Consider the following 24,678-nt stretch of genomic DNA (forward strand, 5'->3'; position numbering starts at 1 on the left):
TGTAAGTTGCTAGGAGACAGCTGGTTTATTGACATAGCTGAGGATCCCCACTCTCATCTCTGGGACTGAAGCTCCACCCAGGGCTGGGAAACTCACCAGTCACCAGCCATGGCTGGTGGAAATAGCCAGAGATATCTGTTATCACAGGCTCTTTGGGCGGGATGGGACATTTGAAGTCAGAACCTATGTCTGGTGCATTCTTAGATCTCAAAGGAGAAAGAATACAGCATACTCTATACCAGCAGGTCACCCAAGGCCTCCTGTCCTGGAGCCCCTGACCAGGTTGTTCCTAGGGTGCTAGCAGCAGGAAGGGAGTGGGCAAATCTGTAGGCAAGGACATCAGGCTGGCCAGCCAAGAGCTCAGGCCCATCCTGCAGTTAGGGCGCAGCAGGGGAATGTGAACATAGAAGCAAGCAACACAGGGGAGAGCAATGGAACTGGGGCCTAGCATCCTAAGGGACAGGAACCTCCATGTGCATGGAGAAGACCAGGGGAAGAGGCCTTGTCCACCTGGAGAGTCCTGGGGCCTTGGCAGCAGGTTGAGAAGGGACTGGCACTGCCAGGTACAGGTTTGGCTGAGGCTGGCCTTGGTTTTGGGAGGAGAGTATGGGTTGGGGCTGGGGCAGGGGTGGCCAAGGAGCCATCCCCAGGTGTAGCTAGGCTTATGCACAGGACTCTGCCTGGAGGCAGGTAAGCCAGTTACACCCAGCCCATCTGTGTCCTTGGTATAAAATAATACACATATAAAAATAATACTCCGTGCATTCGGGTTGGGCCTACTACAGATGCGGCGCCCCCTCTGCCTCTGGGGAAGTGTGTACGTTGGAATAGCTGTCCTCGGCCCTCCTGATCTTGTTCATTAGCTTCTCCAGCTCCGACCCACTTTGTTGTTTCTAGGAAAAAGAGATTGGACCTCAGCCGGGAGGTTGGAGAATAGAGTGTATAGGTCTAGGCCCTGCTGTTTTCTGTTTTTCCAGTGACCCCAGGTGCAGGTGCCATGCCTAGGAAGGAACTCAGAACAGGCAGGAGTTGCTCACCTCCAGGAAGGACTTCTGAACGGTGAGCTGGCTGTACACGCGACTGCCCTCTTCCCCACACACTTTTTTCAGTTCCTCCTTGTTGAGGGAGAAGAGCTGGGGTCCAGTCAAGATGCCCAGGTTCTCCACGATCCTAGGGGGAGGTGGGTATGAGGGTGGGTTTGTGGGCGTGGTACTGTCCTCCAGGCCCCGCCCACCGGCTGTGCACACTGGGCTCACCTGCCACTGAACCCCTTGGCTTCCAGCCAGGCACGGACCTCTTCCGGACCTGACTCGAAGGTAAGCGGCAGGTGCACAGGCTGGCTGCGCTCCACGCGGAAGTTGCGCTGCGGCTGTGTCTTGATGTGGCTGATCTTTTTCATGAGCTCGTCATTGACCTCGTCCATATGGTGGATTAGCTCTGTGGGGCGCACGCTCTCAGCCCTTCCGGAAACTCGACCCGTTCTCTGCCTCTTCCTCCTTCCCCCACCCCCACCCTTGCCTCCCCGCACTTCTGACCCCAAAGTGGATCTACTCACCTTCTTTGTTCCCGGCGAAAATTGGGGGCAGCTTGTGGGTGGGGCTGGCTGGACCCCAGTATTTCTGGCCAGACTGCAAGGGGTGAGGAAGAGGTGAGGGGTAAGGTGAGGGGTTATTTTTTTAAAGATTTATTTATTTAGGAACACACTGTTGCTGTCCTCAGACACCCAGAAGAGGGCATCAGACCCATCACAGATGGTTGTGAGCCACCATGGGTTGCTGGGAATTGAACTCAGGACCTCTGGAAGAGCAGTCAGTTCTTAACCCATCTCTCCAGCCCCCAGGTGAGGGGTTATTATATCAGGACTAACCCAGGACCCCAGATGGGAGGGCCGGCCCTTTCTTCCCTTGAGTAAGACCCCAGGAACCCACACAGCCCCGGCCCCAGCTTGGGAGCAGCAGGTTTCCAGGGATCAGGTTCAAATATCACATTGAGACCAGCTGCACCCCTGACCTTAGGGGCTCTGACTGTGCTGTAGACAGAATGGAGCCGTGGCAGGCGATCACCTGTTCCAAGGGGGCACCCACGTCCTCCTGCCGAGCCTCAGCCAGGATGTTGCAGGGCACGTAGCCTGCCTGGCCACTGCGATTTCGTAGCTTCCACCACTGCCGGCCATCCTCCAGCACCTGCCAAGTGTCCAAATATCTATGAGACTCACCAACATCTTCACGCAGACCTCAAGTGCTGCTGAAGTCGGATGCTGGGGCCACTTGCTAAACCCTTTTACAGAGGGCCAAAGCACTGTCCAGGTATCTCAAATGCAACTCTTCATCCTCTGGCTACCCAGTACCTGCCTGGCCTCCCCAGTGCTGGAGCTAGGCTGCCTCTTAACCTGATTCTGAATGCACAGCTTCCCCCATCTCGCTCCACTTTCTGTCTCTCAGTAGGTGGCCTGGATTCAGGTTAGGCACAAATAAGTTGGTCCAGCATTACAAATAAGTAGTGCTCTTGGGTGGGCATGAGTGACAAGCCCCTGCTGACTTCTACTGAAGGGCTACCCACCATGATAGACCCTCAGGGATTCCCCCAGACATCAGTGGCTCAGCCAGACCATGGTGGGTGTCAGAAGAGGCCACTGGAGGCCCAGTAGGAAGCCCAGGTCAAGCACCCTGGGAAGATGGGTGGATTACAGACCCTGGTCCCAGAGCACACCCCACTTCCCCTGTCTAGCCCGAGTCCTTACCTCTAGGACCTCATCCTTGAGCACAGACAGCTCGTTGGCATTTCGTGCTGTGAAATCATAGAGGATCTTCACATACTTGGTCATGGCTGGTGTCGGGTGGTAGCCTCTGCAGGACCAGGAAGAAAGAGTTGAGGCCAGGGGCTGGATAAGAGTCCCTTCCCGCTTCCCAGCTGCGCTGCCTCCGGTTCTGCTGCCCAGGTTGCAGTGAAGAGAGTCTGTGCTCGTCAGCTGGGAATGGGAACTGTGACACTCCGGCAGGCAGGAGGGGGCAGAACAGACTCCAAGAGGCTGGCCCAGCTCAAACTATCTTGGGGAATCTCTTGCCCTGCTCCTCAGAGGGACTAGAGCAAGAGGTATGCCAAGGGAGTGACAGGGTCACACGTTCCCAGATGACCACAGGGCTAGGATATTTTCAGTCACAGCCCCTTAGAGATACTGTCTGTCCTTTCTGGAAGCCCCCTTACATCCCCAGAGCAGGGGTGAGCTCTGGCTATCGGTTTTCCCTCAGCCAGGTCACGTCCCTGGTCAGTGTGGCCCTGACACAGGGCAATGCCCTATTCAGGTGTACTGGAAAGGGAGCAGAGATGGGGGATTCGGGTCTGTGCCCAGTGTATTAATAGGCTGAGAATGTTCCACACATGTGGTCCTGGTAGGAACACTGGATACCAAGCTAAGAAGTCAAAGGAAAGGGGTTCACTTGCTGCAAATTCTTGTTTCTAGCCCTTGAAAAAGAGCCCTCAGACCACCAGGTAGACCCTGGATAGGAGTAAGGACTAGAGGAGGGGGACATAAGAGGGGTACCCCATTTTTGGGCTGCTGTTTTGTTCACTGTGAGATGGAGGGTGCACAGTAGGGGAGGAGATACCTGGAGACCCCCAGACCGAGTCCCCAGCAGCACTGCACCGTGCAGTGCTTGGTAGAGCTGCTGGTGTTAAGTGAGTTTGTTTCCATCTTCCCTTTTTTGGTTCAGTGAGTTTCTAACCTTGATTTTAATTAATTAAAAACTTGACAGGGTCTCACTATGCAACCATTGGCTGCCTGAGACTCACAGAGATCTGCCTGCCTCTGCCTCCTGAGTGCTGGGACCAGAGGTGTGTGACTCCACATCCAATCTCCGCCCCTTTCCAACATTTGTTATGAAACAAGAAGGCATAGAAAGAACTAATGTAGCCAGGCACCAGTGACCCATGCCTTTGAGTTTAGCACTCAGGAGGCAGAGGCAGGTGGATCCCTGAGTTCAAAACCGGCGTGCTCTATAGAGTGAGTTCCAGGACAGCCAGTGCTACACAGGGAAACCCTGTCTGAAAACACAAAGAAAGAAAGAAAGAAAGAAAGAAAGAAAGAAAGAAAGAAAGAAAGAAAGGAAGGAAGGAAGGAAGAAAGGAAGAAAGGATATGAATTAAGATTTTTGAAAGCAGATGTGACTTGAAAAGTTTCCTTCAATTATATGTTACAAAGCTAAGAAGAGGGGCTGGAGAGATGGCTCAATAGTTAAAAGCCCTGGCTGCTCTTCCAGAGGACCCAGGTTCAATTCCCAGCACCCACATGGAAGTTCACAAATATGTGTAACTCCGGTTCCAGGGGATCCCACACCCTCACACAGACATGCGTGCAAGCAACACAGCAATGCACGTAAAACACAAATAAATCATTAAAAAAACAAAGTTAAGATGAAATTGGCGGCTGACACAAAGCAAGCTGAGTGGCAGGGTTTTGGAGGCTTTTGTCAGGCGATGCTTTGCCTGGGCCTTGCTTTTACATCACAGGCCTCTGCTTACGAATTATGGTTTCGGTTTTGTGTTTTTATGGAATTTTTCATACTTTTTTTTTTTTTGTGCTTTTTCTTTGGCCCTCTCCTCTTTTCTGTTTGTTTTGTCCTATTCTTGTTTGCTGTGTTGTTACAAGAGAGAAAAATAAAGGGTGTGGATGTGGGTGGGGAGGATCTGGCATGTAATAGGTGAGGGGAAACCATGACCAGAATACAGTGTACGAAAAAACTATTTTCACAACAAGAATTAAAATATATTAAAAACGAGAGGAAAATTGGGTTCTTGTTTGGAAAGTAACTATTTTACACCAGAACGGGACATTTGGCACTCGCACTGTGAGGACTTTACCTGTTAGCATGTGGGGAGCTGCCTGGTGGTGCAACGTCCTCTGGGACTTGGGGCTCAGAAGAGAGGCTGTGCTTCGGGGAGTGTCGTACGGATAGTCGGCTCTTGGGGTTCAGCTGTGGAGAAAGCAGGGAGCCTGGGCTTGATGTGGGGAAAGGATGGGCTAGAGTGACTGCAATGAGTGTTGGGACAGGGGACACAGCTTGATGAATGCGCTGTGACCTAGCACCATTGAGGACAAAGGTGCCAAATGCTCAGGCAGGTGGTAAGAAGGTGGCCTGGCACTGCAGAGGTTGGGGTAGACTATGTGGTTGCTTTAGAAGCCGTGAGGGTAGAAGCACAGGTGGGCTGGGGAGGCGAGCTCTGGGGAGGGGTGGGCACGGACTGGATTGGAGTTCTGACCTGGTCACTGGGCACAGATGTCAGTCCCTCTGTCTCCCAGGGAGCCTCCTGTAGGACATCCAGGGGTGGTTCCCAGCCGCTGCGGAACTTGGGCACATAGAGCGGCACCTGTGGCTCCCGGGGCCACTCAGAGCTGTGGTCAGCAGTTCAGAAGGTCAGTCACATGCCCTGCCGGGACCAACTCACCTGAGACCTCTGTTTAGTTCATCTCTTGCCCCTTCTCCATACCGAGGCCTCATCCAGGTCTCCCCCAATGATTCCCACAGCGTCATCTCTTTGGGGACCAGATGTCCACGCAAGAAGCTCACAGCATCGGTGGACAGCAAAGGGCTGGAGACGGAGCGTGCTAGGTCTGGGCCACCACAGGTGTTGATGATCTAGACAGAGTGAGTTTCAGTGCGGGGGACCCTAGCCCACCAAATCCCCCAGACCCAGCCTAGGCCCCACCCACTATAGCTCTGTAGTCTGGCCCTCAGGGAGGGACTGTGGCTTCCTGGGAACCCAGAGTTTGAGTATGCAAAGGTGGGCACTTGTTTTCTCCACCCCCAAAACCATCCCGATCACTGTGTTGCTCCTGACCCCACCCTGTCCCAGCCCCGGTCACCAGATCCAGAGGCCCGAAGAGGAAGTGAACCAGCTCCGCCGCACTGGGGTTTTGGATGTGCTTCTGCAGCTTTGCCTGGGGGTGGGAAGAACCAGCGGGTGACAGGTGGCATGTGGCAGTGTGGGCCTGTGTGCCACCCCACCCGCACTCCCAGCACAGGGGAGGGCTGACTCACCAGCAGGTTGATGGCTAGCTTAGTTTTCTGGAAACAGTCAACAAACTCTCCTTCTGTGGGGGGGCGTGCCCGAAGTGTGAGGACACCCTCTGGAGAAACAGGGAAAGTCGTGAGCCTGGGACCCTGCTGAGTGCGTGAGGGGGTCCTGCCTGCTCTTGGATGCTGTTCCCTTCCAGGCTCGGTTTTTCCCTCCAACTTTGTATGCTCACCATTTCTTGCCCCATTCTCCAGCCCCTTCCCTATCGCTCTGGTCAGTACCTGCCGGCCCCTTCTTGTTCTTCTTCTTCCCCTTTTTCCTCTGGTTCAACTGCTTGAAAGCCTCAGCTGCCTTCTGCAGCCGGGCCACGAACCATTCAATGTCATCCAGGGTACAGTTCAGGATTTGCTGAGGTTGGAAGAGGGACCAGGGGTCAGCCGTTATCACCCCCACCTACTGTGTTGACACTTTGGCAACAATGAGCCTGACCCAGTGCCAAGAGGAAGCGGGCAAGGATGGGAAAGAGTCTTGGAAGGCTGGGCACTCACCGTTTCCTTCTCTATTCTCTGAGCCAGCACAGCCCGCGGTTCCTCGTCCTGGGATTCCCTACGTCGATAGCCTGTTGGGGGGCGGGGGAGGGGGGAGACGACAGAGCAGCTGCAGAAGAGTTCTCCATTAACCCCAAGTGAGTCCCCGCCCATCCCTCCGCCTACCTGGCTCACTGAATGATGCTGGCAATGGCAGGCCCACGCGGTTCTTGGCTTGAGGGGAATCTCCAGGCTGTCGCTGGAAGGGGATGGGGGCTGGGCTCTGTGGAGGGGGCAAGATAGACTGCCGCTGACGGATCTTCTCCTGGTGTCCCCTAGAGGGCAAAGGAAGACATAGCTCAGCCTGACCATGGCTCTCCTGTTAGGTGTTGCCACCCTGCTGCCCCCACTACCCAGGGTACTGTGCCCCAAGCAAAAGGGCAAGATCCCGCACTTTCTATACCCCCCCAGGACCTACTTTAGGGTCTGTGGCCGCATCTTCTTCCCCAGCCGGTAGTCAGCCAGAGCACTCTCAATGTCTTCCTGCACCAGGTCGGCCTGGAGACGGACATAGGGGTGAAGTCAGCTCGGCCAACTGGCGTCACGCCCACCCGGGGCTGTCTGCCTTACCTCCACCTCGTCACAGTGAAAGAAGTGGATGTCGGGCTTGTTCTGGTCTGAGTCCTGGCACACCAGCAGCAGCACCGAGGGGTAGCGCAACTGGTTTAGCACTGTCTGGCTGTGCTGCACAGTGGGCAGCGGAAAGTTCTCCAGCTCTTCCTGTGGGAGGGTGTATGGTGGGTCAGCCCTGCCTGACGGGCTTGTCTATGGATGTAGGCTACCATCCCGAGGATAGACAACGCTAGGTATGTGGCTGAGAAACAGACTGACACCCCAGCAATGGATACTTCTGGCCACGGCACGTGGAAAATGCTTCCCAGATAGGAACACATGTGTAACTCACAGGTGTAAAACAGGAACACAGCCCACACTTGGCCCATGGACAGGGACATAGACACTAATTGGGGATGTCCTAGAGCATAGGCCCTGAGACACAGCATGTCTTGATACTCCCAGCAAGGCTCTGGCCGAGAACAGTGCTGCCCTAGTTGCTCGGCAGCCTGGCAGGTGCAGAACTAAGCCAGTCAAGGCTGCCAAAAGTGGCCCAGACTCCCAGCTCGGTCCAGCTTTCCCAGACCACCCTCAGCTCCATTCCCTTCCACAGACCAGCATGCCACACCCATCTGGAGGACCAGGACATCTGACCCTGCCTCAGCCCATCAGCTCCCTGCACCCGCTGTCGTCAATCAGTACCTGAGACTCAACATCCAGCAGTCGCAGTGACTTGTCGTTCACCTGCAGCAGGACTTCCTGGGCCCAGACCTTCTCCTTGGAGCTCAGCTGCACCAGCTTCCGGATGGCGTCGTCCACTGTGGCGATAGCCTCACTCTTGTCCATGATGAATGTGGCCAGGTGCTAAGGGAAAGGTCAGAGGTCACTGCCAGGCACAGGTCTTCTACTACTTAAACCCTGGGCAGAAGAGAAGGCAGTCTGGGAGCCTCGGACAACTGGGGATCCCGAGGGGCCACTGCGACACCTCAGGTGGGAGACGTCGTCTTTCTGCTCTGGTGTGTACCTTTGTGGCTTATGACTGCTGACTAAAGTCCTCAAAAACGTTTAGACTTGGGCAGGGGAGATGGGTCAGTGGCTAAGAGCAGTAGCTGCTCTTTCAGAGGATCAGAGTTCAGTTCTCCGCACCCACATGGCTGCTCACGAGCCTCTGAAACTCCAGTTCCAGGGGACCTGATGCTCTCTTCAGACCTCTACAGCCACGACTCACACATGTAACACACAGACACATACATGTGCAATAATAAAATTAAACCATTTTCCAGACGTGGCTGGATATGGTGGTGCATGCTTTTAATCCCAGCACTCAGGAGGCAGAGGCAGGCAGATGAATCTCTGTGATGCTGAGACCAGCCTGATCCACATAGCAAGTTAAGTGTCAGGCCACCCACAGTGAGCCCGTTATATATATATATATATATATATATATATATATATATATATATATATATATATATATATCATATACATGAAACATAAAACATATACATGAAACATTATATGAAACACAAACATATATATGTGAAACATTGTGTGTGTGTGTGTGTGTGTGTGTGTGTGTGTGCCTGTGTGTGTATGAATGAAACATTTAACCCAGGCTAGTCTCAAACTGAAACTTGCTATGTAGCTGAAGATGACCTTGTATTCCTGATTCTCCCAAGTGATGTGATTGCAGACTCATGCTGCCATATCTGTATGAGTCTGTGGTAATGAGGATCAAAACCAAGGCTTTGTGCATATTAGGTAAGTACTTTACACACCGAGCCACATCCCAAGTCCCTCACCCTCTTTCTGAGAGAAGGTGCCACTCTGTTGGCCTGTAGCTCACTATGTAACTCAGAATGCCATCCTACCTTGCTTCTTGGGGTTTATCTCCCCTTGCTTTTGGCTAGTTTTCTTTTTAATTCCTTTATTTTATTTCATGTATATGGTTGTTTTGCCTACATATATGCATGTGTACAGCATGTTTGTGCCTGGTGTCAGAGGAGTCTAGAAAAGGGCGTTAGAGCCCCAGGAGCTGAAGTTACAGGGAGTTGTGAACTGCCTGATGTGGGTGTTGAGAACCAAACTTGGATTGTCTGTAAAAGCCATCTCTCCAGCCCTTGGCTAGGTTTGTTTATATACATAAAGAGAGTGACATGCAGTTAAGCAGTGGTGGTGGGTTCTTTTAATCCCAGCACTCAGGAGGCAGAGGCAGATGGATCTCTGTGAGTTAGAGGCCAGCCTGATCTAAAGAGCAAGTTCCAGGACAGCCAGGGCTACACAGAGAAACCCTGTCATGAAAAACTAACCTCCCAATCTCCCCTCCCCCAAACAACCAAAACAATTCCAAACCAATCCAAAGCAAACCAAGATTAAAATACAACACCTAAGAAAATAACTGAAGAGGGACAGGAGCACCAAGTCTACAGAAGAATAAGCAACTTTTTAGTACAGTTTTAAAAAAGAGATTTATTTATGTGTATGAGTGCTGTATTTGCATATACGCCCGCATGACAGAAGAGGGCATCAGATCCCATTATAGATGGTTGTGAGCCAGCCTGTGGTTGTTGGAAATTGAATTCTGGACTTCTGGAGGAGCAGATAGTACTCTTTTTTTTTTTTCTTTTTTTTTTTTTTTTTTGGTTCTTTTTTTCCGGGGCTGGGGACCGAACCCAGGGCCTTGCGCTTCCTGGGTAAGCGCTCTACCACTGAGCTAAATCCCCAGCCCCCAGATAGTACTCTTAACTGCTGAGCCATTCCTCCAGTCCTGTGATAGGATTTCGAGACAGTGTTTTACTATATGGCCCAGGCCCTTGAATTTGCCACTCTCTTGCCCAAACTTCCTTGGTGCCAAGATTACAAGTGTGTGTCACCACACTGGGTTATAAGTAACTTTTTTTATTTTTATATTTTATTATTTTATTTATTTATTATTTATTTTGAGACAGGGTCTCACTGTTGCCCTGGCTAGCCTGGAACTCAGAGACCCACCTACCTCTACCTACCAAGTGTTGGAATGAGAGGCAAGTGGGCACACACCCAGCCATTTTATCTTATTCTATTCATTTATCTATCAATCTGTCTGTTTGCTTGCTTATTTATTTATTTATTTATCTATCTATTTATTTATTTAGAAAGGGTGTTCTGTGTAACTCTGGCTGTCCTGGGGCTCGCTCTGTAAACTAAATTGGCCTCAAACTCAGAGATTCACCTGCTTCTGCTTCCCAAGTGCTGGGATTAAAAGAGTGCATAACCAACACATGGCTCAGGTATTTTATTTTATTTGGTTTTTGAAGACAGGGTCTTACAATGTAGCTCTGGCTGTTCTAGAACTTGGTCTGTAGATGAGGCATTGTACTCTGGGATCCACCTGTCTCTGCTGGGATTAAAGCTGTGCACCAGTGTTTTTGTTTTTGTTTGTAACAGAGTGAATGGACTTTTATTGAGAAAATGACAAAAATGCCTGGCTCCAAATGAAGAATAATCTTTTTGTCTGTTTGTTTGTTTGTTTGTTTGTTTGTATGTAGCTCTGGCTAACTTGGAATCTGACAAGTGGCCCAGTCTGGCTTTGAACTTGTAGTGATCCTATCTTTATCTTCCAAGTGCTGCTGGGACTACAGGCATGTGACACAACACCGTGATGTAAACACACACACACACACACACACACACACAGAGAGAGAGAGAGAGAGAGAGAGAGAGAGAGAGAGAGAGAGAGAGTGAGTGAGTCTATGAGCGTTTGCCTGCTTGTGTGTGTGTGTACCAGTACCTGATGCCCATGGATGCCCAGAATAGAGCATCAGATCCCCTGGAACTAGGGGAACCACCATGTGGGTGCTTGGAATTGAACCCAAGTCCTCTGTTAGAGCAAGCACTCTTAACTCTGAGCCATCTTTCCAGTCGCTGGTGTAACTTTACAAACCTGAGTTCTTTGTAAGAGTAGCGATACTCTAAACCAGTCTCTCCAGCCTCGCTAATGTAACCTTTTAACAAAGTGAATTGCGCGAGGTCTGACTGAATGAAAAAAGTGCAAACTGACACTCTTAGGAGACTGTTGTTTTAGGAATGAAATCAGCCCAAAGTCCACGGGAGCTATGCTTGCACTTGCATGTTTAGACACAGAGAGGCAGGTGCTCTCATCCAGCTCCTGCCTAGCCTCTTTAGTGACACCTTGAAAAGCATCTGTGTGAATGTGCCCCTTGCAAAACTACTGTAGGTAACCTGCACAGCTGCAAGATTCTGTACAGCTGGACGGCTGCAAACAGGTTCGACAATGAGTAGGCAGAAACGCAGCGGGATGGGAGGCAAGCCTTCCATTTGTAGCAAGAAGGGTAAACACTGAAACAAAACGCCTCACAACTAACCAAACAAAGTCATGCTGCTAGGCGACCGCAGGAGTCTCAGGAAAGGCCCGAGACTGAAAGAACAGGTTTTTGACCTTAGTGGAATTAGAGCAGAGATCAATACAGAAAACTTCAGCAGAGTGTGGTGGTGCAAGGCTGTAATCTGAACACTTGGATGAAAGGAGACAGAACCTGGAGTTCAAGGGTCCTTTCATCTACACAGTATTCACGGCTGGGCTCTATGGAGCCCTGTCTCAAAAACAATCCAACAAATAAGTTAAAACTTAAAAAAGCTCTCAAAGCTGGACATGATGAATGCTGATGACCCCTCCACTTGGAAGATGGAAGCAGGGTGATCAGGCCTTCCAGGCCAGTCTAGGCTAGAGAGTGAAACCCTGCCTCAAAAAGTAATGAATAAATGAACGAGTGAGTGAATGGTGCATAGAAAAATGACTTATGGGTCGAAAATGAAGTCACAGTCAAGCAAATGGTAGTGGTTCATGCCTTTAGTCCCAGTACTGGGAAGGCAGAGGAGGGTGGATCTGTAGGAATTCCAGGACAGCCTGATGTATGAGTTCCACGTCAACATAGTAAGATACATAATAAGGGATACATAGGGATACATAGGAACTTGTCTTAAAAAATAAAAGAAATGGAAAAAAAAAAGAAAAGAAAAAGAAAACCAAAAATGAAACCACAAAGAAAATGTAAGAAGATTAAAATGTATTTGGAGCTGAGTAAAAAACTTACATATCGGGGTTGGGGATTTAGCTCAGTGGTAGAGCGCTTGCCTAGGAAGCGCAAGGCCCTGGGTTCGGTCCCCAGCTCCAAAAAAAAGAACCAAAAAGAAAACAAAACAAAAAAAAACTTACATATCACTAATGTTTCAGTGAAATCTCTAGCTTTCAACAAATATATTAGGCTTAACAAAACAAAACAAAATAAAAACAGGCACTTGGGGCTAGAGAGAAGGCTCAGTGGTTAAGAGTACTGACTGCTCTTCAGAGGTCCTGAGTTCAATTCTCAGCATCCACATGGTGGCTCACAACCATGTGTAATGGGATCTGATGCCCACTTCTGGCCTCCTGCGGATATATATGCCCCAGAGCACTCATACATTAAATTAAAAAAAAAAAGTTAAAAGTCAATAAAGAAAGAAAACGATTCAAGATCAATTATCTAAGCCTTGACCTTAACAAGCTAGAAAGACCTGGTTGGGGGTGGGGGTAAGTGGTTTAGGGGCAGTATCTTGTCTAGCATGCACATGGCCCTGGGTTCTATAGCAGTCACTGAAACTAAACAAACAATGCAAACACAATAAAACAAGACCCAAAGGAAATGGAAGGAAACTGAGGGCAAACATCCACCAACTAGTAAGCAGTAAACAAGAAAATCCAATTAAAAATTAAATAAAGCCCTCAAATCACCCCTTAGCAAGGACGATTAGAGGCAACAGTATCGTCTGAGCAGGACATGGTGGGTGACGGATTCCTACAGTCACAGCACTCTGGGAGGCAGAGGCATGTGGACGCAGGAGGGTCTGTGCACGCAAAGCCAGCCTGGTCTACATAGCAAGATCTAGGCTACCTAGGGCTACCTTGAGAGACCCTGCTACAAAAACAGAATAACAACAACCAAACAAACAATTACAACACAAATAAAAAACCAACCCAACAGGTGAACAAACAAAAATATCCGCCGATTTTCAAAAACCCGAAGGAAAGACGGGGCCTTATTAAAAAAGAAATCACAGACATGAGAGTGAAACATCTCTACAAAGGAAATCTTGCAGGCCAGCCATGGTGGTGCATAGTGGGCACTCACGGGGCAGAGGTTGATGCATCTCTGAGTTCTGGGATAAGCCAAAAAGGACTACAAGGACTACAGAAAGTCCTTGTCTTGAAAAGACCAAAGAACAAAAACAAAAAACAAACACCGCCCACCCCTTCCATTCACTTTTTCTTTTTCTTTTCTTTTATTTATTTATTTTTTCCGGAGCTGAGGACCGAACCCAGGGCCTTGAGCTTGTTAGGCAATCGTTCTACCACTGAGCTAAATCCCCACCCCCCACCCCCCACCCCTTCCAAAGGAAATCTCGCACTCAGAAGGCTTCAGTGGTAAATCCTAACCAATATTTTTGTAAGAAACGATGAGCTACACAAACTTTTTCTTTTGAAAATAAAGGGCAGAGGATAACTTCTCCACTGTTTTAGGCCAACATAACCCTGATATGCAGGTCTGCCACGGTATTATATAGAAGATTGAGGTCAACATTTCTAACGGACTTTTGTTTGTTTTTTTTTTAAAGTCTTCAGTGCTGGAGAAATAGTCCTGTGGTTAAGAATACATCAGGCAGCCCACAACCGCCTGGCACTCCAGCTTCCTCTCTCACCTCCTTGGACACACACAGAGTCACGTGATGTACATGTATGTAAATAATAATACAAATTTTTTAAATTCTTCAATTAAATGTTAGCAAATCAGCTTATGAACACATACAAAGTATCTTTTTTTTTTCAGTACTGAGGACTGAATCCAGGACCTCTCTGATGCTAGCCAAGTATCCTACCACTGAACCATACCCCCAGCTCCGTTAAAAGCTATTATTTATTTCAGGGCTAGGTATGGTGGTGTACTCTTTTAGTCTCGGTACTCAGGAGGCAAAAAAAGGGCCGATCTCTGTATGTTTGATGCCAGCCTTGCCTACACAGCAAGGTCTAGGACAGCCTGGGCCTATCTAAAAAACCAAATATTTATTTATTTATTTATTTGTTTGTTTGTTTATTTATTTATTTATTTATTATCCATCCATCCATTCATCCATGCATCCATCTGTTTGTGTGTTTTCCTGTGTGTGTGTGTGTGTGTGTGTGTGTGTGTGTGTGTGTGTGTGTGCTTGAAGTTCATATGTGTATGCAGCCACCCGTGGAGGCCAGAGGAGGGCATTAGATCTCTTGCAAGTGATCTTGCAGGTGCTTGTGAGCCATCATGTGGATGTTGGGAATTGAACCCAGGTCCTTTACAAGAGCAGCGAGTGCTTTTAACCATTCTGCCATCTCTCTAGCCCCAAACGACTTAAAAAGATTTTTTAAAACCTGTTTTTAATTATGTGTAGGTATGTGTGTCTGCACGTAGGTACGTGCACATGAATGTAGGTCTCTGTGGAGGCTGAGATTACAGTTAGCTGGACTTGAACTAATCTTCCTGTGTTCTGCCTGCGAAGTGTTAAGATTACAGGCTCATGCCACCATATCTAGTAGGGTAATATATTTTGTTTGCTTTTTTTTTTTTTTCTTTTGAGACAGTGTCTTTCTATCCCTGATTGTTCTGGAACTCACTATGTGGGCCAGGCTGGCCTTGAACTCACAGAGATTCTCCTACTTCTACCTCCTAAGTGCTAGGACTAAAGAATGTACTGCCATGGCCAGCTGTTTGCTCCTTTTTTAAATTTTAATATTTTTTGTTCACTTCATTTTGGAGGTAGGGTTTCTCTCTGTAGTCTAGGCTGGCCTGGAGCTCACTATGGAGACAGCCAGCCTTGCATTTGTGGTGATCCTCCTGGCTGTGCCTCTGAATGCTGGATTACAGCCGTGAGCCAATACACCTGCAAGACATCTTGAATAAAGCAATACATGCCAGATACCAAAGTGCATTCAGAATTTTTTTTTTTTTTTTTTTTTTTTTTTTTTTTTTTTAGTTTTTTCACGACAGGGTTTCTCTCTGCAGCCCTGGCTGTCCTGAAATCACTCTGTAGACCAGGTTGGCCTCAAACTCAGAGATCTGCCTGCCACTGCTTCTGGGGTGCTGGGATTAAAGGCACCACCACCACCACTTGGCTCAGTATGGTTCTTTATATTAACAGCAGTGAACAAATCTTGATGGCTTTAGAAAAAACACTTTACACCCTTTATGATAAAATAAATTGAAAGGAATGTCTCCAAATCACGTGATACATACACCCATGGAGAATCCTTTGTACAATTGGGTGTGAGGTGAACTATCTCTTACCTCTTTCACCACTGTGCTGGCTGTCTCCACCAAAGAACGGAGGCAAGGAAAACAAATGGCCAAAGAGTAAGAATAAAGAATGCCCTTTTATTCAATTAGTTATTCATTTATGTATGTCTCGATTTACTTTTTGAGACAGGGTCTCAGTATATGGCCCCACCTCTTTGGAAGTCTCTATGTAGACCAGGCTGGCCTCAAACTCAGAGAGATCCTCCTGTTTCTGCCTCTTCAGGGCTGAGATTAAAGGTGCACTTCATCATACCTAGCTTCTTTAAAACAAACAAACAAACAAACAAACAAACAAACTGGGTTGGAGAGATGGCTCAGAGGTTAAGAGCACCGACTGCTCTTCTCAAGGCCCTGAGTTCAATTCTCAGCAACCACATGGTGGCTCACAACCATCTGTAATGGGATCCAACACCCTCTTCTGGTGTGTCTGAAGACAGCAACAGTGTACTCATATAGATAGGATAAAGAAATCTTTAAGAAAAATGTGTGTGTGTGTGTGTGTGTGTGTGTGTGTGTATTTATGTGTAAACCTGTGTATGTAAGTGCTCATAGAGGCCAGAAAGGGGCCAAGATCCTCTTGATCTGAATTTATAAATATTTCTGAGTAGTCTGGGTGCTGGGAACTAAATTCTGGTCCTCTGGAAGAGCAGCAAATGTTCTCCAGCTCTCAGCTGTCACATCAGCTCCAGATATTTCTTTTCAAACAATATAATTGTCTGTGAAGAAAGCCTGGTCTTCAAGGAAATCTTTAAATTCACCAAAGTCTCAGGACACTTGACAGCCATACTAAAGCTCTATTGTTTGCTTACGTAATCAGCAGATAATTAGAAGTCTTGAAAAGCACATTCTATGGCGCACATACCTTGGTGGTCACCACAGCTCTCTACTTGAGCTTAGATTCTATTAGCAAGAGGGAGACCATGCCCAGGGGTTGAAAACCTAGCTAGCTACTCAGGACTAGTGAAGTCACGGATCCTGCAGGAGAAACTACAACTGCCACTTTATTACACCAGCACAATCCCTAATTACACTTTAAATATTTGTCCTTACCCCCACAGATAAAGTGTAGCTCTCATTCTTCAACAAGGAAACTTTCCTTTGCAACAAAAGGAGTCCATTACAGAAAACCACAACCAATCAAAATGGAGAGCTGTGGTCCCGGGTCCCAGTGATAGGTCTACAAGCCAGCTCCCACACCTGAAGCTCGTGGGAAGCATTGCAGAAGAAGGGATAGAAAGAATTGTGTAAGAGCGAGAGGAACAGGGAGCTCGCTTTGCTGTGAGGCGACAGTGTCTCCTAGGAGAGTCAGAAGCTACACCCATCTCGTCTCACCAAATGACTGCCAAAGGTGAACTGAACAAGAACAACCACAGTAAACTGCCGAAGTGGACCGGGAAAACCCCACAAGGCCTCAGTCTCAATCCTACGCAAAGGCCTACAGGCGTGGGGAATGCTGAGGCCTGAAGAGATAAGAGTCTTCCCTAAGGCAGCGCACACCGAGGGGTTATCCCAGACCAAATGGTCAGCCCTGAAAACATACACGCCAGTGACACTGTATAGAATGAGCAATTTGTATATTCAGAAGTGTATGTCTCTACACATGCTAGCACACGCACATAACAACAACTAATGAAAAAGGAGGCCATAAATTTGAAAGAGAGCTAGAAGGGATACACGGGAGAATCTTGAGGAAGGAAACGGAAAGGGGAAATGATGTAATTATATTAGAATTTCAAAAAATGAAAAGGAGCTGGGGAGATGGCTCAGTGGTCGAGAGCAGTTTTCGTTCTTGCAGAGGACCCTGGTTCTGTTCCCAGCACCCACATGGCAGCTCACAACTGTCTGTAACTATAGTTCCAGGGAATTTAATGCCCTCCATGGGTAACACGCATGTGTTACACATACATACATACATACAGGGCAAAACGCTCATACATGCTATAACATAAATAAAGCTAAAAAATTTTAAAAACAACACCAGAAAAAGTAAAAAGCAATACAAACCAACAACAAAAAAGTGCCATTTGTGCCGGGCGTGGTGGCACATGCCTTCAGTCCCAGCACCGGGAAAGCAGAGGAAGGTGGTGGATTCTATGGAAACTACCCTAATCTAAATAGCAAGTTCCAGGTCAGTTGGGGTTTCATAGTGAAAGCCTGTCCTAAACCAAAACCAAAACCAAAGCAACAGTAAAACCACACGCCTATCTATGTGGTGAGCATGATGTGAGAACCATTGTACTAGGGAAACCCCTCACACTACCATGTGTAAGCTAAAGAATAATTTAAATATAAAAGCGATCACCAACGTGAAAGTCAGAAAACATTGTTAAAAAAAATCAGCGAAATCTTAGTAAATGGAGAAACATCCCATGTTTGTGGATGGGAACACAAAATATTGGGAAGATGCCAATTCCCCCTGAACCAATGATAGCTTAATAGGTTGAATGCAATGCCAATCAAATGCTAGCTAGCAACCTGCTAACTTAGATACAGGGTCTCAAAAATAAAACAAGGGGCTGGAGAGATGGCTCAGTGGTTAAGAGCGCTGACTGCTCTTCCAGAGGTCCTGAGTTCAATTCCCAGCAACCACATGGTGGCTCACAACCATCTGTAAAGAGATCCGATGCCCTCTTCTGGTGTGTCTGAAGACAGCTACAGTGTACTTATATATAATAAATGAATAAATCTTTAAAAAAAATAAAACAAAACAGAATGAAGTTGATCATGGTTCTAGATGCAAAAGACTACGCTACCGTGAAAAGATATGGCTAGATGTCTCCAAATGAAACATGTCCGTTTAACAAAAGATGCTGACACACACTAGCTAACAAATTACCAACTGGAGGAAGGTTTGCTTTCTGCTTTTTTGGTTTTTGTTTGTTTGCTTTGAGAGAGGATGTCTCTGTATAGTTCTGGCTGTCACGAAACTCACTCTGTAGACCAGGCTGGCTTCAAACTCATAGGTCTGCCCCTTCTCTGCCTCCTGAGCTCTGAGATTAAAGACATGCGCTACTATGCCCAGCATAGAGGAAGCTATTCCTAATCTACACGTCTAACAGTATGCACGAGGTACTTGTGTAAAGCCAGGTACCCCTGTACATTACACCTGAAGCAGGGCAGTAGCAGAGGAGAACCTGGCTTGTGCTACGAAAGAGATAAGGAGGTGCAAAGTCCTTCCACCCTCTCAACATGGTTTTCTTAAAATAATCTCATGAAACAAGAAACAAAGGTGGTTGCGAACCACAGGATCTCCCACGTAGGGTAAATTTCTCAAAAAGACAAGTGTTGGCGATGCAAGACAGACCAGCATTGCTAGGGCCTGGGATGGGGTGGCTTTGGACACAAGGGGGTCTGAAAGTCGCCCAGGAGAGATGGAACTGTCTTATGTCCCACTTTGATGGTAACAGAACTGTACCCTCCATGTATTTACTGTATAGAAAGTCAGGAAAAGGTCAGAAGAAGCACAGTTCCAGTGCCCCTGTTGTTTCTTAGCCTTTTTTCTTTGGGCTCAATCAGAGAGCAATAGAGAAATCTGAAAGGAACTCCTGCCTCGCTGGCCCCTGAGCAGGAAGGAAAGGTCTCTGTAACAGTGTGGCAGCGTCAAGCAGGAGCGACCAAAGTCCAGAAGCCAGGCTGGATGCCCCACGTAGTTCCTCACCAAAGAGGACAAAGTTCCACTTCAGAGAAAGGCGGCACACTGTAAAGGAAGAGGTCATTGCTGACCCTTCTGTGCCTCTATGCCCTGTCCTTGGGCACTGAGTGGCTGTGGTCGCCAGATCATGGCCCATTGGCACAGGTGGGTGGTCAGAACCTTGATCACCCAAGATAGCAGGGTTGAGGAGCCATAGGGATTTCTGATGGCCCTTTTGGTCCATTCTACAGACAAGGAAGTAAGGTTCTGAGGATAGCAGCCTGCCTCGCTTCTGGGGTAGGAGTCCTTTGTAGGGTAGGGAGACAGGAGAGAGCCAGCAAGACACGAGACTCACTGCCAGTGCTGGCTGCTCCTCTTTCTACTTCTCTGTCATTCCTTACCAGTATCTTACAAGCTTAATGTATGGCTAGGAACCCAGCTAGCTCCCAGTCCCAGAAAAGCCACTAAAGCATAGTTCTTGAATTCTCAGGGCAAATGAGTAGTGACCAGGAGAAGGGCCACTCAAGCTGGCATTTGGTCAAAGGGCACGGGTTACGTCTAGATTCAGCAGTGCCATCCAGGCACCCTGTAGCTCTCGATAAAGAGTGTCTTTGTTCCATCATGCTCCTCCCAGTGCAGTTCCTTGTTTTGGGGCCAAGATGACAACTTCCTTCCATGGTCTTTTCTTTTTTTTTTTCCGGAGCTGGGGACTGAACCCAGGGCCTTGCGCTTGCTAGGCAAGTGCTCTACCACTGAGCTAAATCCCCAACCCCTCCATGGTCTTTTCTGAGCTGCACAGTGACATAGGTGATGTCTCAGCACCCTGGGTAGTGTGGGCCATGGGTACCAACTTACAGAGAAGGTTCCAAACAGGTCCTGCTATGGCTATGAACTCCCTCAGCCTTGAGGAAGCTGTTTCCCCACTATGGCTGGGTTCAGAACCAGTGCAGGGCAGTCCTTTGTTCTCCCTTCCCATTTCTCCCCGAGCCTCACTTTCTCCACCTGTCCTTGAAAATACAGGGCGTATTTCCTGGTCCTCACCTGCACATGGTACTGTGAGGTCTCGTGCATGATGACGTTGGAGTTGGAGTACTTCTTCCTCTGCTCTGGATGGAGACACAGATGTCATGCACCCCAAAGAGTAAGACCCAGTCTAGTGGGACTTGACCCCCAGGGGCCACAGGGGAGAAGAGAGTTGACATGAGAGGTGTTGCTCTTTGAACCCCTGCAGGCTGGGTAGTTCCTGTGGGGACAGGGAGGATCCACAGGAGACCCTCTGGCTTGGCCCCGTCACAGGCCCCACTGAGGACCCGAAGCTTCAGAAGACAAGAGACTTATTCACGGGACATTTTGGGAGGGGACAGTCTCTCACCGAGGATCTGTTTTGGGTGAGGGGCAGGAAATTTAGCCTTATCTAATGGAGGCTGTCCCTCTCATAGGGAAGGAGCCCAGACCAAGGCTTTCCTATTTTACAAGCTACCATGGGAATATGCCTCCTCTCTGGAGTTCTCCTTTTCCAGGCCTCCAACTCCCAGCATCTAGTAACAGCATCCAGGAATACAAATTAATAGCATGGCTGGGAAGGGGCGTGGCCAAGCACATGCAGCTTGGTCCACTGGAGCTGGCAGCTGGGTCCCATCTGACCCCACCTACTTGATCGGATTGCAGGGCTGCACAGTAGAATTAATATTAATGCTCCCTGAATTATTCGTAAAGGCCTCTCCCCTTACAGCATAGTGGAGAACGTTTAGTAGCCAGGAGCCTGGCAGATAGATAGCCAAAGATCTCAGTGAATTAGGGTCCAAAGGCCTCCTCTAAGCCCTTAGAACCACCCAGGCTAGAGCTCAGCCCTGGGGCAAGCAGGAATGAGACCACCATGGTCACATTCATCCTCCTTAAGTCCATACCATCCTTAAACTTCACTCACCAAACAGGTCCTTTGCGCTCATCCTGGGCACACCATCAGACCGGCCCAGACTGCCACTGCAGTGGGAGAGGCAGGTGAGGGCAGGGCTCATGTCACACCCCTCCCTGAGGACTTGAGGGGCGGTAGGACAGACACTTACTTGGCGGCTCCTGGGCAGCAACTCATGTTTGCTGACTGGCTCATGACGTTCCCAGTGGTAGCCAGGGTCAAGGAGAGCAAACCTAAAGACAGAAGAGTTCAGCTGACCCTTTCTCCTGGCCAGGCTAGGCCTGTGTCTCCTCTCTCATTTCTTTCCTGCTCCAGGGGCTAGAACTCTCCGTGCTGGGCCAGATTCCTCAGGGGATCTCTAGGGTCCTCCAGACCCATGCTGTGGCTGGTGGCAATGGAGAACCATCTGGCCTCAGACCTTTGGTTCTCTGCAAGGGTGCTACCAGAAACTGTCAGGGAGGCTCTGATGGAGTGGTTGGGTGGGGGATACTCTGAGAGAGGACAGGTTCCTTAAAAAAACTCTGAGGCAGTGAGAGAGAAGAGTAGGAGAGGGTAAAGCTGGAGACCTAGGAGGGCATGGAGTATAGATAAACCCCACTACTACTACTACCTTATCGCAGGCTTTGCTCCTAGGGACCCCTGCATCTATGTGTGGACATGCCTACAGAAGTCAGCTCCCCCAGATCCAGCAAAGAGACCAGCCCTTATCTCCCTCTTGGGAGACCCTGGAGAGGGCGGGTATAGGGCAGAAGTTTTGGGGGTGACTGCCCCCTCCCCCAGTACAAACCCGGGTGATCATATACAAGGCGTCTTCAGGAGTAGGAATCCCAGCTCTGACATCCCCTAGCTATTTTGGGGAAATTGAGGCATGGCCATAAATGTAAGCAAACTTTCCTTATAAGCCAGACCTGAGTCCTTCTCTGGACACAACAGAATCTGGTGGTCTGGACCAGCCTGGCGTTAAATGAGGGATGTAGAGAGACCTTCAGTGATAGGCTGCCTTTATGTCACTGGAAAGACAGGTAGATAACATTTCTGGCTGTCCTGGAGTTCTATGGCCAGCTCTTCCTGAGGTCCTGGACCCACATACAGTCTACCTTTGTCTGATATTACCAGCAAGGCCACCATCCTTCCTAGCTTTAGCAAGTAAGTCTGCTGGGGTAGAGCCACCAGCCAGGGTGCTGGTATGAGGGCTCAGGAGTAAGCCTGTAGTATTCTAGTATTTTCTGGTTTGATCAGGTCTTGAGGGGTGGGCTGCCAGGAGGTGAGGACTGTAGGCCTTAGCTAGTACCTTAACCAGCTTTCTTGCTACACCCCTACCCCCAGCCCAGATCCTAGCTCGTGAGAAGAGGCTGGGTCAGATTTCTAGGTCCACCTATCCATGGAGAATGTCCGGAATGCTCATGACCTCAGTAGGTGAGCCTCAGTGTTTGCTTAATGGGATTCCTGGCTAGCTCAGCCAAGGGCACCAGGCACGTGGGGCCAGGAATACACACACCAGGACAAAACAAACTGCTAGAGACCCAGGCCTGAAGGCACACAGACTCTGAACAGGCTTGGACATGCAGATCTGCCCTTGGGGAAATCTAGGCCAGGACCTTAGGACTAGGTAGGAGGGGCAAGACTGGGGCTACCTCTACCCTGCAAAAGGCTCCCTCCCTGGAGGCTTCTATAGCTGAAGTGGGGTAGGGAGGCAGGAAATCCAGAACCCATTGGTGGTGAAGATGAGGCACCCAGGCCCACTGGGGGCTCAGTCTGAAAGTCAGCTTTACTGTAGACACTTTCCGGGTCGAAGGGAGGCCCGACACGTTATAGAGTGTTTGGTCGGTTCAGCAGTGGACCAGGAGGAGGCCCTGGCAGGGGAAGAAGGGCGGAAGAACTGGCTCCAAGTTCAAATTCCAGCTCTACATGCTGAGTGACCTTGGTGAGGGGTCGGCTTAGTCACCTGGGCTCTTGGCTGTCCCTGTGGGAGCTGGGTGTGGTCCTGGAATGGGAAGGGGGAATCCCTTAGGTCCTGGCTGGGTCCTAATCTGGGGACAAAGTTCAGGAATCATCAGGTGGGAGCAACGGAGACTGAGATGAACCAGAAAGGATCATGTGGGAAGGGATCGGTGCATCTGAAGAGACCCAGGCAGGCTGGGAGAGAGCGATGGGCTAACCAGTCCTGGATTATAGACAACTCTAGGGGAGGTCTTTGCACAAGGAGGATCACTGAGAGCTGGGGTGGGAGAGGCCTCACAAGCACCCTGTCCCCTTAACAGCCATGGATGGCTGTATAGGGGATACAGCAGAGGTGGTCTGTGGACGTGCTTTCTCTTCCTGCTTCCAGGGATAGCTTCACTTATCCACAGACTCATCAGTCCCAGGGACCTTGGGCAGCCAAGCTATGCATATCCATCAGCCCTCCCACCAGCCCATTCCCCTCTCCCCACCCCCATCCTCATCCCCATCCACTCTCAGCTCCCACCCTCATCCCCTGAGACTCCACACTTCAACTTTGACCTGAAGACTGACTCAAGCCCGATGTTTCCCCGCTGGGTTTCTTATGGGCTTAAACAGCCAGAAAAGCCCAAACTTCAGGCACTGGGTATGCCAGGTCAGATCCTGAAGGAGGTCCAGCCTGCTGGATGAAGGCCTTCCCTTCCTCACCACCTCTCTTGTCAACTGCCAGGTTCCCCTCATCTGCCCCAGGGAAGGGAGAGGGCCGGGACCTGGGCGAGTGAGTCACACACCGCTGGCTTAAAAATATCACGAACCACTGGCCGCCGCCCGCTGGACCGACCAGGCTTCAGCCAAACGGTTCTTGTGCTAAAAGCCCACGGAAGGGTCAGGTCCCAACCCTTTCCCACAAGTTCCTACGTCCGACGCCACACCTGCAGCCCCCCCAAACCAAGGCTTAGCTGCCCTGAGCCCGGCGATCCCGGCCATCACAAACCACACACTCAGGTGCTCTCAGCTCCCTGTTCTGGGTTGCCTTCCAAACCAAGCGCCGGGACCCAGAGTACCGAGCGAGAACTCCACATCTCGTGGCCATTCTGGGAAACTGAGGCCCAGATTGACAAACTCCCTGGCTGAAGTACTCACCTGCTCTCCGTCCCTCAGGGCCTGTGCTTGGGTAGGCCCCTCGGTCAGCTTGTCCACCGGCTGTCTGTCAGAGCCTCAGCGGCAGTGGCGCTCTCTCTTCCCAACAGGCGGGACCTCTGCTGGGCCGGATAGGCCGGGGCGGGGCTGTGAGAGGAGGAACCTGAGCGACAGGTTACCGAGTCACCCGGGAGTGGGCACCAGGGAGGCTGAAGGAAGGGGGCGGGCCTGGGGCACCATTCCCCACCACCACACCAGCTGCGGTCCCGCCTCCCTCGCCTGCCTCCGACTGCTCTCTCAGCGGTCCCCAAAGCACCTGGGGCCCCTTTGCAGCTGGCCTTGGAGTGCAGGGTGCGGCCCCGGCTGCTCTAACTGGCTAAGCTGCAGTAGCAGATGGGGACATGGGCCTGCCTGCAGGGGCAGTGCTGGATGAAGCCTATGAGGGCTGCTGCCTTGGGAAAGTCTCAATCAAGCTACTATCAGGTACCCTCCACCTTCAAGTTGCACTGGAACAGAGCTCTTTAGTGGTTTAGTCCTAGG

The 24,678-nt window shown here is 49.7% G+C and overlaps 1 protein-coding gene across 1 annotated transcript; it reads right to left on the bottom strand.

Moving 5' to 3' along the window:
• On the bottom strand, nucleotides 1-24,412 carry Eps8l2 (EPS8 like 2). The gene is made up of 21 exons (XM_032891456.1): nucleotides 24,142-24,412; nucleotides 21,209-21,290; nucleotides 21,070-21,125; nucleotides 20,184-20,248; nucleotides 7,854-8,015; nucleotides 7,170-7,319; nucleotides 7,018-7,097; nucleotides 6,726-6,874; nucleotides 6,561-6,631; nucleotides 6,294-6,420; nucleotides 6,036-6,124; nucleotides 5,861-5,935; nucleotides 5,485-5,633; nucleotides 5,257-5,389; nucleotides 4,858-4,970; nucleotides 2,741-2,846; nucleotides 2,064-2,183; nucleotides 1,556-1,628; nucleotides 1,257-1,437; nucleotides 1,038-1,170; nucleotides 1-893 (listed from the first exon to the last, which is right to left on the bottom strand). The coding sequence occupies exons 2-21, from the start codon at nucleotides 21,250-21,252 to the stop codon at nucleotides 780-782; spliced, it is 2,190 nt and encodes a 729-aa protein (XP_032747347.1). The 5' UTR covers nucleotides 21,253-21,290; nucleotides 24,142-24,412; the 3' UTR covers nucleotides 1-779.
• Between the last annotated feature and the right edge of the window lie 266 nt (nucleotides 24,413-24,678).

This window comes from Rattus rattus, chromosome 2 (genome assembly GCF_011064425.1).
Source record: "Rattus rattus isolate New Zealand chromosome 2, Rrattus_CSIRO_v1, whole genome shotgun sequence".
Classification (NCBI taxonomy): Eukaryota; Metazoa; Chordata; class Mammalia; order Rodentia; family Muridae; genus Rattus; species Rattus rattus.

Excerpts from the sequence above, each read along its gene's own strand:
- Eps8l2 (XM_032891456.1), bottom strand. The coding sequence starts at position 21,252 with ATGAGCCAGTCAGCAAACATGAGTTGCTGCCCAGGAGCCGCCAA. Across the intron at positions 7,098-7,169 it reads TTCACTGTGACGAGGTGGAG|GCCGACCTGGTGCAGGAAGA; the intron begins GTAAGGCAGACA and ends GTCCGTCTCCAG. Across the intron at positions 5,390-5,484 it reads GAGACCTGGATGAGGCCTCG|CTCTGAGTGGCCCCGGGAGC; the intron begins GTATGGAGAAGG and ends TGCTGACCACAG.